This window comes from Notolepis coatsorum, assembly GCF_963971535.1.
Source record: "Notolepis coatsorum genome assembly, chromosome: 4".
Lineage (NCBI taxonomy): Eukaryota > Metazoa > Chordata > Actinopteri > Aulopiformes > Paralepididae > Notolepis > Notolepis coatsorum.
The window spans coordinates 106711130-106723678 of NC_140168.1; the positions used below are offsets into that span (position 1 = coordinate 106711130).

Sequence of the window (12549 nt, forward strand, 5' to 3'; positions counted from 1 at the left end):
ACTGTCATGTCCTAATAAACTAACCTACACTGTAACACGCAACACATTGATGAACATTGTTACTCAGCTGATAAGAGTTGTACCCTTCTTGCTGTCTTGTCGTACAGAACTTTTAAGTCGCTTTGGATAAAAGCGTCAGCTAAATAACTAAATGTAAGTGTGTGTGTGTGTGTGCGCGCGCGCCTTGTAGAATTCCACACATACGAAAGAAAGATACTGGGATGAATAAACAAAATAGGAAATAAAATGTAGAAATGCATGCAATACATAAATAAATATGAATCTCCATATATGAAATATAACATTTAGATAAGGTGCTACTGAGATGTTTTGGTGAGTTCTTTGTTTTTTTGTGGAAGTTGCCCTTCTTAAAAATGCATGAACATTCACTGATAATTGGTCTCTAGTGGAGTCTACAAGGTCTACATTGCCGGACCATGTAGAATCCGGACCTTGTAGACTGACATAATTCTGTGCATAGTTTAGTCTACACAGGCCATATTTCAAATAATCAAAATCTTACTTCATTCATCTTAAACATTCTTGATTTGGGGGATTGGTAGTTCCCATGAAATCTGAAGTTGTTCAAACGACAACAGCGATCCACCTTGAATTAAATCACACAGCCGAGTGAAACCTTGTTGGATGCGTCACAGTCACGAAAGGGGCTACTTAATTAATTAATCCAACCCACTTTATTTATAGAGCACATTTAAAAACAACAACGTTTACGAAAGTGCTGTACAAGTCCCACAACATAAGAAAAAAAAAAAAAAAAAAAAAAAATCCCCGAAGCTTCGAATTAAAATCGAAGCTCGGCCCCGAAGCTTCGATTGCCAAAAAAAGCTTCGAAGGTCAGCCCTAATCTAAGGCCTAACAAAATAAATTGTTTGGTTCCTGTTGGTTGTCAGTTAAGGCCATGGGTAGGTAGGGAATTTATTTTATTTAATTTTTTCCCACGGTGACGGTGATTTAATTAAAATGTTCACGACAACATGGATGCATACTCTGCCAGCATGTTTAATATCCATAAAAGGTTAAAATACAAAGACACTGTACTACAAAAGTACAATGTACAAAGGTAGTAGTATTAAAAATGCCACCCCTAAATATCCTGACGTCAGAAAGCTGTGCAAATATTGTGAAATACTTGCTTTTTATATATTCTCATTATTGACATGGACTGCACTTTGACTAAGATTTAACTAAACTTTATTGTAAAAAAAAATATATATATATATATTTATTTTTTACTTTATTTTTAAACTCATAAAATAAATTTGGGTTGCACCTAAATCGGCAGGGTCGGTCGGCAACCGGAACCAAAACATTTATTTTGCATGGCCTAACCTTCGTTATGCTGCAGCTCGTGTTTTGTACGCCTATTCTTAAGTCTGCACGTTTACATTGCACTACTTTTATGGTCTTCTATTATGTCTGCAATTTCTGCATTGTTTTTTATTCTGTCAATTGTGTGCTGATTTTATGCCCATGTTAAGTTTATACCAATTGCTGTGGGGCACTCTGGACTGGACCAGGACTGTGAAAAGTACTATATAGATAGTTATTCATATTTATTATTGTTATATTGTAGAAATGTGTGCATTGAAATGTCTGTAAAGTCTCGACGACATTGAAAATGAGGGTGACCTCAATTGTCTTTGAGAATAAATAAAGGTTTGAATGGGTGGGTGGGCGTGTGGGCTAAATGGCTGCATTTTTATATAGTGCTTTTATCCAAAGCGCTTTACAATTTGTTCCTCACATTTTGACCCGTTCACTCACACATTCACACACCGACGGCGGAGGCGACCATGCAAGGTGCCAACCTGCTCATCGGGAGCAATTAGGGGTTAGGGGTTAATTAGTGTCTTGCTCAAGGACACATCGACACGCTGCCTGGGATGAGCGGGAATCGAACCGGGACCCTCCAGATTGCCAGACGACTGCTCTACCTCCGGGGCCATTGTCGCCCCGTAACCCGACCTCGGGATGATGCAGCGATACGACTCCTTCAGTCCCGATACAGACAGAGCCCCAATCCCATCCATTACTTTTAACCCTTTCACTGCCACACGACAGCCGGTTAACCCTTTCACTGTGACAATACAGAAGGTTAGCCCTTCATGCGGAGCTAATGATGGAGCATCGCCGTCGGTTGTGTGATAGTAAAGGGTTAACCTTCTGTTAGTGAAAGGGTTAATGAATATTACAGACTTGGACCGTCATGTTGGGATATCATTTGCTATGACTTCTGGCACGTTAGACATGTTTCTTCTTGGCATCGGATTTGAGTAAAACTGGGAAATTCTCCGATACCGATAATCTGTTTGAGCCCGGTATCCCACCCATATCAGCATCGGTGTGTCCCTGTTTGTGATAATGTTTGGGATAATGGTTGAGATATTAGGCCTGTTTGTGATCACTGGATAGTGGATAATGGTTGAGATATTAGGCCTGTTTGTGATCACTGGATAGTGGATAATAGTTGAGATATTAGGCCTGTTTGTGATCACTGGATAGTGGATAATGGTTGAGATATTAGGCCTGTTTGTGATCACTGGATAGTGGATAATGGTTGAGATATTAGGCCCGTTTGTGATCACTGGATAGTGGATAATGGTTGAGATATCAGGCCTGTTTGTGATCACTGGATAGTGGATAATGGTTGAGATATTAGGCCTGTTTGTGATCACTGGATAGTTGATAATGGTTGAGATATTAGGCCTGTTTGTGATCACTGGATAGTGGATAATGGTTGAGATATTAGGCCTGTTTGTGATCACTGGATAGTGGATAATGGTTGAGATATCAGGCCTGTTTGTGATCACTGGATAGTGGATAATGGTTGAGATATTAGGCCTGTTTGTGATCACTGGATAGTGGATAATGGTTGAGATATCAGGCCGACGAAAGGGCCTACCTGGAAGAGGTAGAGAACCTGTCACAGTGGTGTCAGGAGAACTGCCTCTCCCTGAACGTCAGCAAAACAAAAGAGATGATTGTGGACTTCAGGAGGTCGGGGGTCAAGGACTACAGCCCCCTCAGCATCGACGGGGCACCAGTTGAGAGAGTGAACAGTTTCAAGTACCTCGGAGCCCACATATCCGAGGACTTGACATGGACCACACACATTGACAGTGTTGTGAAGAAGGCACGACAACGCCTCTACTTCCTCAGGCGCCTAAGGAAGTTCCAAGTCAGTCAGAAGATCCTTAGGAACTTCTACTCATGTACAATAGAGAGCATCCTGACCGGCAACATCACCTCCTGGTTTGGGAATAGCACTGCACAAGACCGTAGCAGACTACAAAGAGTGACACGTTCAGCCGAACGCACAATTAGAGGGGGGCTTCCCACCCTCCAGAACATTTACAACAAGCGGTGCAAGGGGAAGGCTAAGAGAATTATTAAGGACTCGAGCCACCCGAACAACTGCCTCTTTGAACTGCTGCCGTCAGGCAAGCGATACCGGAGTCTTATGGCGAGCACAGAAAGACTCAGAAGGAGCTTCTATCCCCAGGCCATCAGGCTGCTAAACGAACAATAATCGCTAAACGAACAATAATCACTATGCAACAACCATCAAATGCACACAGCACACACACCCACACGCACACACTCACTCAAACAAACAACACACTGCAGCACCCACTCTCCACACTTTAGATCACACAAACACACTTACACTTTATATTTATTGATAAAGGATTTGCACTACAACTCGTACACCTACTGTGAATTGTACCTAAACTGCACCTCGTCCATTTATGCCTTGCACTATATAGTATTGTATATTAGTACACTGCACAGTATTGTATATTGTATGGTAACTACGTCTACGAACATTGTACATATGTCTAAACTGAACACTGTGACCTCTTTTTTTACTTCTAATTTTTACTATGTCTTTATTTCATACTTATCTTGTCATGCACAGTCTCTGGAGCGCAACAGTAAGAAGCATTTTGTACAAAAGTATTCTGTACTTCTGTATGACAACTATTAAAGAAACTTGAAACTTGAAACTTGTTTGTGATCACTGGATAGTGGATAATGGTTGAGATATTAGGCCTGTTTGTGATCACTGGATAATGGTTGAGATATTAGGCCTACAACTAGGGATGCACCGATCCGACTTTTTCAGTCCCGATACCTGGGTTTGGGTATCGGCCGATACCGATCCGATACCCATTGTCCAACCCCCCCCCCCCCCAAAGTTAAAAATATTAATTATTTATCCACGTTTTTAATTTTTTTATATTAAAATATATTTTGTTTTTAAGAATTGTAAAGGCTCACAAATGTGTTTTTGATTTGTTGTAAACAAAGACAGAAAATAAACTTCATTCATTCAATTAATAAACTGTCACTGTGTGGAAGAGACTGGGATCATTCTTTTGTGCAACAAGGCAACATCAGGCTTGACTTAAAACATTACTTTCCTAACTTAGTGAAACTAAATGTAACAAATTAACACATAGATATAAATGGTTCTTATTTTATTTATATATTATAAAAAATATATATATTTACAAAGTTTAACCTCACCGAGTCCACATGGCTTTTTTACATACAGTTAAAGCTATGTCTGAGGTCTCACGGTGTTCCATTACTCATACCAATCGAACACCGTCCACAGATACCACAAATTTTTCTATGAAAGAGAAACATTGGGAGGTTTTGTATCAGGTTTTTATTATCAATTACTAACGTCCTCGTATGAAACCCTTCAACTAGACACTGTCTGGAGGAGGGATATACCAGACCTGGAAAATGACTTTGATTGGCAAGGAGCCTGGGCAAATGTCCGACTTACATCAAGGAACCCGGATCATCAACAAATCAATCTGAACTATATTCACAGGACATACTTGACTCCTATAAGGCTGTGCAAAATGGGGCTTAAACAAGACTCCAAATGCTCCCAATGTACAAATGGGGACGAAGGAACATTTATGCACATGTATTGGGACTGCCCACCAGTTAAGGCATTCTGGAAAGATGTGTCCCAACAATTATCAATACTCGTATCTTGGAATATACCTGTACACCCCTCGGTATTACTATTGAATGATGTTTTTGAGTTTGCAGTGAATCCACAGCTAAAGAGATTGGTTTTATCGGGTATCACAGTAGCTAAAAAGCTGATCGCATCACGCTGGTTTCAACCGGAAAAAATGTGCCGGAGAGTTTGGTTCCTTACATATCTCGATGTGATATATCAAGAAATATCTACAGCAAGAATTCTGGGTCTCAATGAATCCAAAATGTCAATGTGGGTAGAAGTGGTGGAGAGAATAAAAGCTAGCTTATAGTGGTAGTGTCTGGTTAGGAGTGAGGGATAATGGAGGTACTATCCAAGAGGGGGTCCGGGAGGGGGGGGTTCGAGCTGGAGCATATGTGTGTAGGGTTTTAGAAAATAGGTATTAGGGGTATATTCTATACTAACATTTATATAATAGTAATTTCGCGGGATATACACTGTATACGGTTAAAATGTTATTATAGACTATTTTTGTTTTATCTTGTTTCTTTCTGTACTTGCATGTATTTTAACCACCTTGACTGAAAGTTTCATTATGCATTGTGTGTTGAGTACTGACTTTTAATAATTTTTGTTTTGCAATAATAAAAAATATATATACAAAAAAAAAAAATATATATATATATATATATATATATATATCTTTTATTTTTTTACCGATACCCGATCCAGCTATTTTACTGATATCGGTGGCCGATACCGATACCAATATTGGATCGGTGCATCCCTAGTTACAACTCGTGCCAGTATCCACATTCGATTTTCATGTCAGAGTTGAAATATATATATATATATTTCTTCTTTAATTAATAAAACATTTCTTTATTATTATTATTTAAAAATATGAAAAGTGAAGCAGACCATTCTTATTGAATACATTTTTATATTTAGAGGCAGCCTAATTTCCATAGCCTAATTGATCTAAAAGATGCACATGCTACTGTTTCTGTTTGTTTATTAAAACCGGTTGATGTTATTGGAGGCTACGATGGTGAACGGTGTCATTTTGATTTATTGTCGGTCAGCTGAGCCGATCAACGTTCTGAAGGATTATCTGAAGTAGTGCCTATTCATGTGCAAGACCCTTTGATTTTAATGATCCATTCTATTAAAAAGAATAACTGAATTGAACTGAAACTGAACATTTTAACTGAATTTAAACTGAAACAGAAAATAACAATTTTGAATATTCGGAACAGTAGACTATTAAAAAAATAATTTTTTGTCAGTCATGCACACCCCTACTCCCTTTAACTCTGCGAGAGACCGAAGACCCTTTTATAGGTGAAAAATACATATAATCAAGTTGTTTTGCTTTGATTTCTGACACGTCACGGAAATGTGACTCTTGGTTTAGAGCGTTGGTGTTGGGGGGGGGGGGTTCTCTGATATAAACTAGGGCTGACCTTCGATTTTTTTTTGGAATTCGAAGCTTCGGGGCCGAGATTCGATTTTAATTCGAAGCTTAAAAATATATATATAAATATATATATATTAATATTATTATATATTTTTTTATGTTGTGGGACTTGTACAGCACTTTGTTCAACTTGGTCAGTGCTGTAAAGTCTGACAGGTGGAGTCACTAGTCTGACAGGTGGAGTCACTAGTCTGACAGGTGGAGTCACTAGTCTGACAGGTGGAGTCACTAGTCTGACAGGTGGAGTCACTAGTCTGACAGGTGGAGTCACTAGTCACTAGCAGGTGGAGTCACTAGTCTGACAGGTGGAGTCACTAGTCTGACAGGTGGAGTCACTAGTCTGACAGGTGGAGTCAGTTTTTGTGCATTTTCGTTTTAGTTCGTTTGTTTTTTTGCGTTAGTTTTTTTGCGTTTTTGTTTTAGTTTGTTCATTTTTTTGCGTTTAATTTTTTTCGTTTCAGTTTTAATTCGTTCATTTTTTTGCGGGTTCTTTTTTGCGTTTTCGTTTTAGTTAGTTCTTTTTGCGTTTGTTTTAGTTTGTTAGTTTTTTTGCGTTTTCGTTTTAGTTAGTAAAATTTTTTGCGTTCTTTTTTTGCGTTTGTTTTTTTGCGTTTTCGTTTTAGTTCGTTATTTTTTTGCGTTTTTGTTTTAGTTCGTTAGTTTTTTTTGCGTTTTCGTTTTAGTTAGTTAATTTTTTTGCGTTCTTTTTTTTCGTTTTTTGTGTTTTTTTGCGTTTTCGTTTTAGTTCGTTCTTTTTTTTTTGAGACTGTAGCATCAAGACTGTAGCATCAAGACTTTGTTTGTTTTCGTTTTAGTTCGTTTAATTTTTTTGCGTTCTTTTTCTTCGTTCGTTTTGTGTTATTTTTTTGCGTTTTCGTTTTTTAGTTAGTTCTTTTTTTTGCGTTCGTTTTTTTTCGTTTTCGTTTTAGTTCGTAACTTTTTTTGCTTTTTTTTGTTTTCGTTTTAGTTCGTTCGTTTTAGTTCGTTCGTTTTTTGCGTTTTTGTTTTAGTTCGTTCATTTTTTTGCTTTTTTTGTTTTCGTTTTAGTTTGTTCGTTTTTTTGCATTTTCGTTTTTGTTCGTACATTTTGTTGCATTCTTTTTTTGCGTTCGTTTTAGTTCTCTTTTTTTGCGTACTTTTTTTGCGTTTGTTTTAGTTTGTTAGTTTTTTTGCATTCGTTTTTGCGTTTTCGTTTTAGTTCGTTAATTTTTTTGTCACTAGTCTGACAGGTGGAGTCACTAGCAGGTGGAGTCACTAGCCGGTGGAGTCACTAGCAGGTGGAGTCACTAGCCGGTGGAGTCACTAGCACCTGGAGTCACTAGCAGTAGCAGGTGGAGTCACTAGCAGCTGGAGTCACTAGCAGCTGGAGTCACTAGCAGGTGGAGTCACTAGCAGGTGGAGTCACTAGCAGGTGGAGTCACTAGCCGGTGGAGTCACTAGCAGCTGGAGTCACTAGCAGCTGGAGTCACTAGCAGGTGGAGTCACTACAGGCCTGTACGCTGCGACGAGATCGTCGCAAATTGCCCCCTAATTTGGCCGGTGCGAATGAAAAATTATATCTACTCGCAAGCTTGCGAATAGTGATTTCACCCCTTCATTCGCATTTCACTACACTAACATTAGCCTACAACCAGGGCTGTACAGGCGACATAATGTTGCGGTTGTAATTTCATTAGACAGACCAGCGCGGACATTTAATAACATGCAATTTAATTGACACGAGCAATGGGCTAACGTTAGCTGGTGGTCCCGAGTGAAGCAGGGACGGTGGAAAAGTGAGGAAAGGGGGTGGGTTATATTGACAAGTGACAACGCTTGACAACAGAAGTTTAAACATAACTTCATATTTATTAGTTATTCGTTTCTGTATATCATCGACCACTGTGACTTTCCATCTCCGTGTTAGACTCTTCCTGTTTACATTCGAGTGTGACGTCATCACCTACGGCAGCTTAGACGATCAAAACGCGAACCTAGAACAAAACCCGGGGGGGGGGGGGGGCGCTCTCTTGTGCGTTCTCGCCCCCTCTCTCTCTCTCGCTCTCTCTCTACATTCAATGATTTAAAGTAGCCAAACGTTACAGACAGTATAAATACTAACTGGATAGTTGATGATAAACATTTAATTTCATTATCTGAAATATTCTAAAATCATTAAGTCTGCTATAAGCCATTATCCCTTTGTGTGTAATTATTATTTTCTCACAGTAGTATATATATATATATATATATATATATATATATATATATATATATGTGTGTGTGTGTTTGGCTAAAGTGGATAGAAAACACAGTACTGTGCAAAAAAAGGGCACCCAAGAGTTTTTATATAAATAGTCTTAGATGTAAATAAATTTTTTTATTAGTGTGTCAGTAGACTACTCTTAGTACATTTTCATTAAATTATTTTTTAAAGCATCTTCATGGTTTAATAATGCAAACATATGTTGCAGGGACTTATTATAATCATCATATTGGCGTGACTGTATGCATCAAAGGGTTAAATCAAGCATTTTTAAGTGCTTTAGGAAATGTCAAAATATTGCGATATATATTGTGTATCGTGATATGGCCAAAAAATATCGCAATATCATTTAGAGGCCATATCGCCCAGCCCTACTATAATGGTAAAATAGTTATTTAAAAATGTGCCCCTAAAAAATATTATTTGCCCCTAAATTTCTCATTTAGGGGCAAGTGTGCCCCTAGTGAAAAAGCTTAGCGTACAGCCCTGCACTAGCCGGTGGAGTCACTAGCAGGTGGAGTCACTAGCCGGTGGAGTCACTAGCAGCTGGAGTCACTAGCAGGTGGAGTCACTAGCAGCTGGAGTCACTAGCAGCTGGAGTCACTAGCCGCTGGAGTCACTAGCAGGTGGAGTCACTAGCAGCTGGAGTCACTAGCCGCTGGAGTCACTAGCAGGTGGAGTCACTAGCAGGTGGAGTCACTAGCAGCTGGAGTCACTAGCAGGTGGAGTCACTAGCAGCTGGAGTCACTAGCAGGTGGAGTCACTAGCAGCTGGAGTCACTAGCCGGTGGAGTCACTAGCAGCTGGAGTCACTAGCCGGTGGAGTCACTAGCAGGTGGAGTCACTAGCAGCTGGAGTCACTAGCAGCTGGAGTCACTAGCCGGTGGAGTCACTAGCCGGTGGAGTCACTAGCCGCTGGAGTCACTAGCAGGTGGAGTCACTAGCAGCTGGAGTCACTAGCAGCTGGAGTCACTAGCAGGTGGAGTCACTAGCAGCTGGAGTCACTAGCAGCTGGAGTCACTAGCAGCTGGAGTCACTAGCAGGTGGAGTCACTAGCAGCTGGAGTCACTAGCAGGTGGAGTCACTAGCAGCTGGAGTCACTAGCAGGTGGAGTCACTAGCAGGTGGAGTCACTAGCAGCTGGAGTCACTAGCAGGTGGAGTCACTAGCAGGTGGAGTCACTAGCAGCTGGAGTCACTAGCAGGTGGAGTCACTAGCAGGTGGAGTCACTAGCAGCTGGAGTCACTAGCAGCTGGAGTCACTAGCAGGTGGAGTCACTAGCAGCTGGAGTCACTAGCAGGTGGAGTCACTAGCAGGTGGAGTCACTAGCAGCTGGAGTCACTAGCAGGTGGAGTCACTAGCAGCTGGAGTCACTAGCAGCTGGAGTCACTAGCAGCTGGAGTCACTAGCAGCTGGAGTCACTAGCAGGTGGAGTCACTAGCAGCTGGAGTCACTAGCAGCTGGAGTCACTAGCAGCTGGAGTCACTAGCAGGTGGAGTCACTAGCAGGTGGAGTCACTAGCAGCTGGAGTCACTAGCAGGTGGAGTCACTAGCAGGTGGAGTCACTAGCCGCTGCAGAGATCACAGAAGACAACAGTGAAAGAAAGAGCGCCGTGGGTTTTGCCCGTACTCACCGAGAACACGGCGTTCTGCAAGCCGAACGGGATGGGCGTGAGCCTCGCCAAGGCCACCACTTTGAGTCCGCTCCCGCCCTCCACCACGCGGACGACGGCGCTCAGCTGCTCGCTGCTCCCCACTTTGTGCAGCACCCAGGCCGTGAGCAGGCGCTTGCACACCAGGTGCGCCACGAAGGTCCCGATGAGCACGCCCACCATCACCAGGCCCACGCCCAGCACGAAGCCGTACAGGTAGCCCGCCGCCACGTTCAGCACGATGTAGCCCCAGCCGCAGGGGAAGGACACGGCGATGAGGCCCACCACGAACAGCAGCGCGCCCGCCAGGCTGTCCAGGCTCTCCACCCACAGGAGCAGCTCCCTGAGGTGCTGGCGCAGCAGGGAGACGGAGGAGAAGCACACGGCCGTCAGGACGCATGCCAGCAGGGCGCTCTTGAAGCAGCAGGTGGTGATGCAGCACGGGTGACGGAAGTCCCCCCCCGCCGGCGCGCCGCCGCCGAACACCACCCCGCCCCCGCCGATGCATTCGGGCTCCGCAGCGTCGGACCTCCCCCCGGCCGCGCCGGACCCCCTCTCGTCAAAGGCGTTGCATATCAAGACGTCGATCTTGTCACACTCGTCCGCCGCGGTGGTGGTCCTCTGCAGCCAGCGGTTCAGCTGGATCTGGGCTCTGCCCGCCGTGTGCCTCAGGAGCTTGGTGACGAGGTGCGCCGTCGTGGAGCCAGACGTCCACATGGTGGTGACCCCTCCCCGGGTGACCCGCAGCAGGGCTCCGATGAAGTGTCTTTGCCCTTTCTACACACCTACAAAGTCCATGTCTAGTTAACAAACGACTGAGCCTCAGCGGGCGGGGGGGGGGGGGGCGTGGAGGCGTCTGGAGGGGGGTGGGGGGGGGGCAGCGTGGAGGCGTCGGTGAAGCGACAACAGACGGCTGCAGGACTAGTGGCGACCCACCGCTCCTCTGCAACAACACCGGTGAGAGTGGTGGTCGTGTAACGAGTCACAGAAGAAGAAATAAACACCTTCCATCTCTGTTGCCATGACGATAGTTAGTAACTGTCCTATTTAACAACAACTACACGTTATCTCGGGTCCACCAGGTGGGCCACACGCCAGGCCAGTGACTTGTCGAGAACATGTCCATCATCACACCTCCTCCAGACACACAGAGCCATCATGACACTCCTCCCTGGCTTCATCACAGAGGGGGGGGGCTCAGCCGGTGAGACAACAAACAAGCTGGCCGGTTGTAACGGGAAACGACCGACTAAACGACCGGGCTAAGATATCACCAACAACACACCGGCGGCGGCAGCGACAACAAGCCTAGAAGTGGTGGTTCCGTGTAGCCAGGCTCCAACTTCCCTCCAGCCCCGTCCTCCCTCTCTCTGCAGCTGAAGGGGCCAACATACATCAGATTTAGCCGTTAGATATATATATATATATGTATATATAATAAAGTCCCCCCGGAAACAGAAACTAGTCACCGAAATGAACCTTCTCCTCCGTTTCCCCCGGGCGGTCAGAGAGAGCCAGCTTGTTGTGTTGTTCTTCCCACCATCTTCCTCCTCTGACGCCGCTGACCGTCTCTCGCTCTGTTGTTTGTCTCCCAGAATGCCAAGTACCCCACGTGACCGCCCGCTGGCGTTCTCTCGTCCAATCACAGGCTCCCGTCTCTATATCGCGAGAACTATTTTTTCTTTCCTTCTTCTTCTTCTGCTTCTTCTTCTTCTTCGTCCCAGATGTTTGTACCGGAAGCAGAGCTGTCTCGAAGACACTCTGACGTCACGAGACCGCCCGCCGCCATCTTGGTATTGGGGGGGGGAGGAACAAACGGAGTTCTACTTTTATCAAATGTAACGCGTTGAGCTCCGTTTTTATTACATGTTTTGATCACATTATTCTTGTTCGTTTCAGAACCTTCTCATATAATTTGTTTTGAAAATAGTGAGGTCACAACGTGGTGGCGTTTCATTATTTCGAAAGCCTTTCTTCGGTTCTTCGGTTCAAATAACAAACTCAGCAAGACCGACGGCTTCTCAGTCACAGTGGGTGACAATATTGTCACAAGGAAAGACGAAATTACCTACCTGGGTTCCATCCTAGAGGCAAATCTCTCCTGTGACAAAATGGCATCCAATGTAATAAAAAAAAGTCAACCAACGAACTAGATTCTTGTACCGGATCTCCTCTCTGGTAAACAAG

General features: G+C 43.4%; 1 protein-coding gene across 1 annotated transcript in view; it reads right to left on the reverse strand.

Moving 5' to 3' along the window:
* The window catches only part of tmem64 (transmembrane protein 64), a 60560-nt gene extending 48725 nt beyond the window's left edge, over positions 1 to 11835 (reverse strand). The window contains exon 1 of the mRNA XM_084312877.1: positions 10345 to 11835. Coding sequence (XP_084169003.1) covers positions 10345 to 11079 — 735 coding nt within the window. The 5' untranslated portion in view covers positions 11080 to 11835. The remainder of the gene's footprint in view (positions 1 to 10344) is intronic.
* Positions 11836 to 12549: the final 714 nt, after the last annotated feature.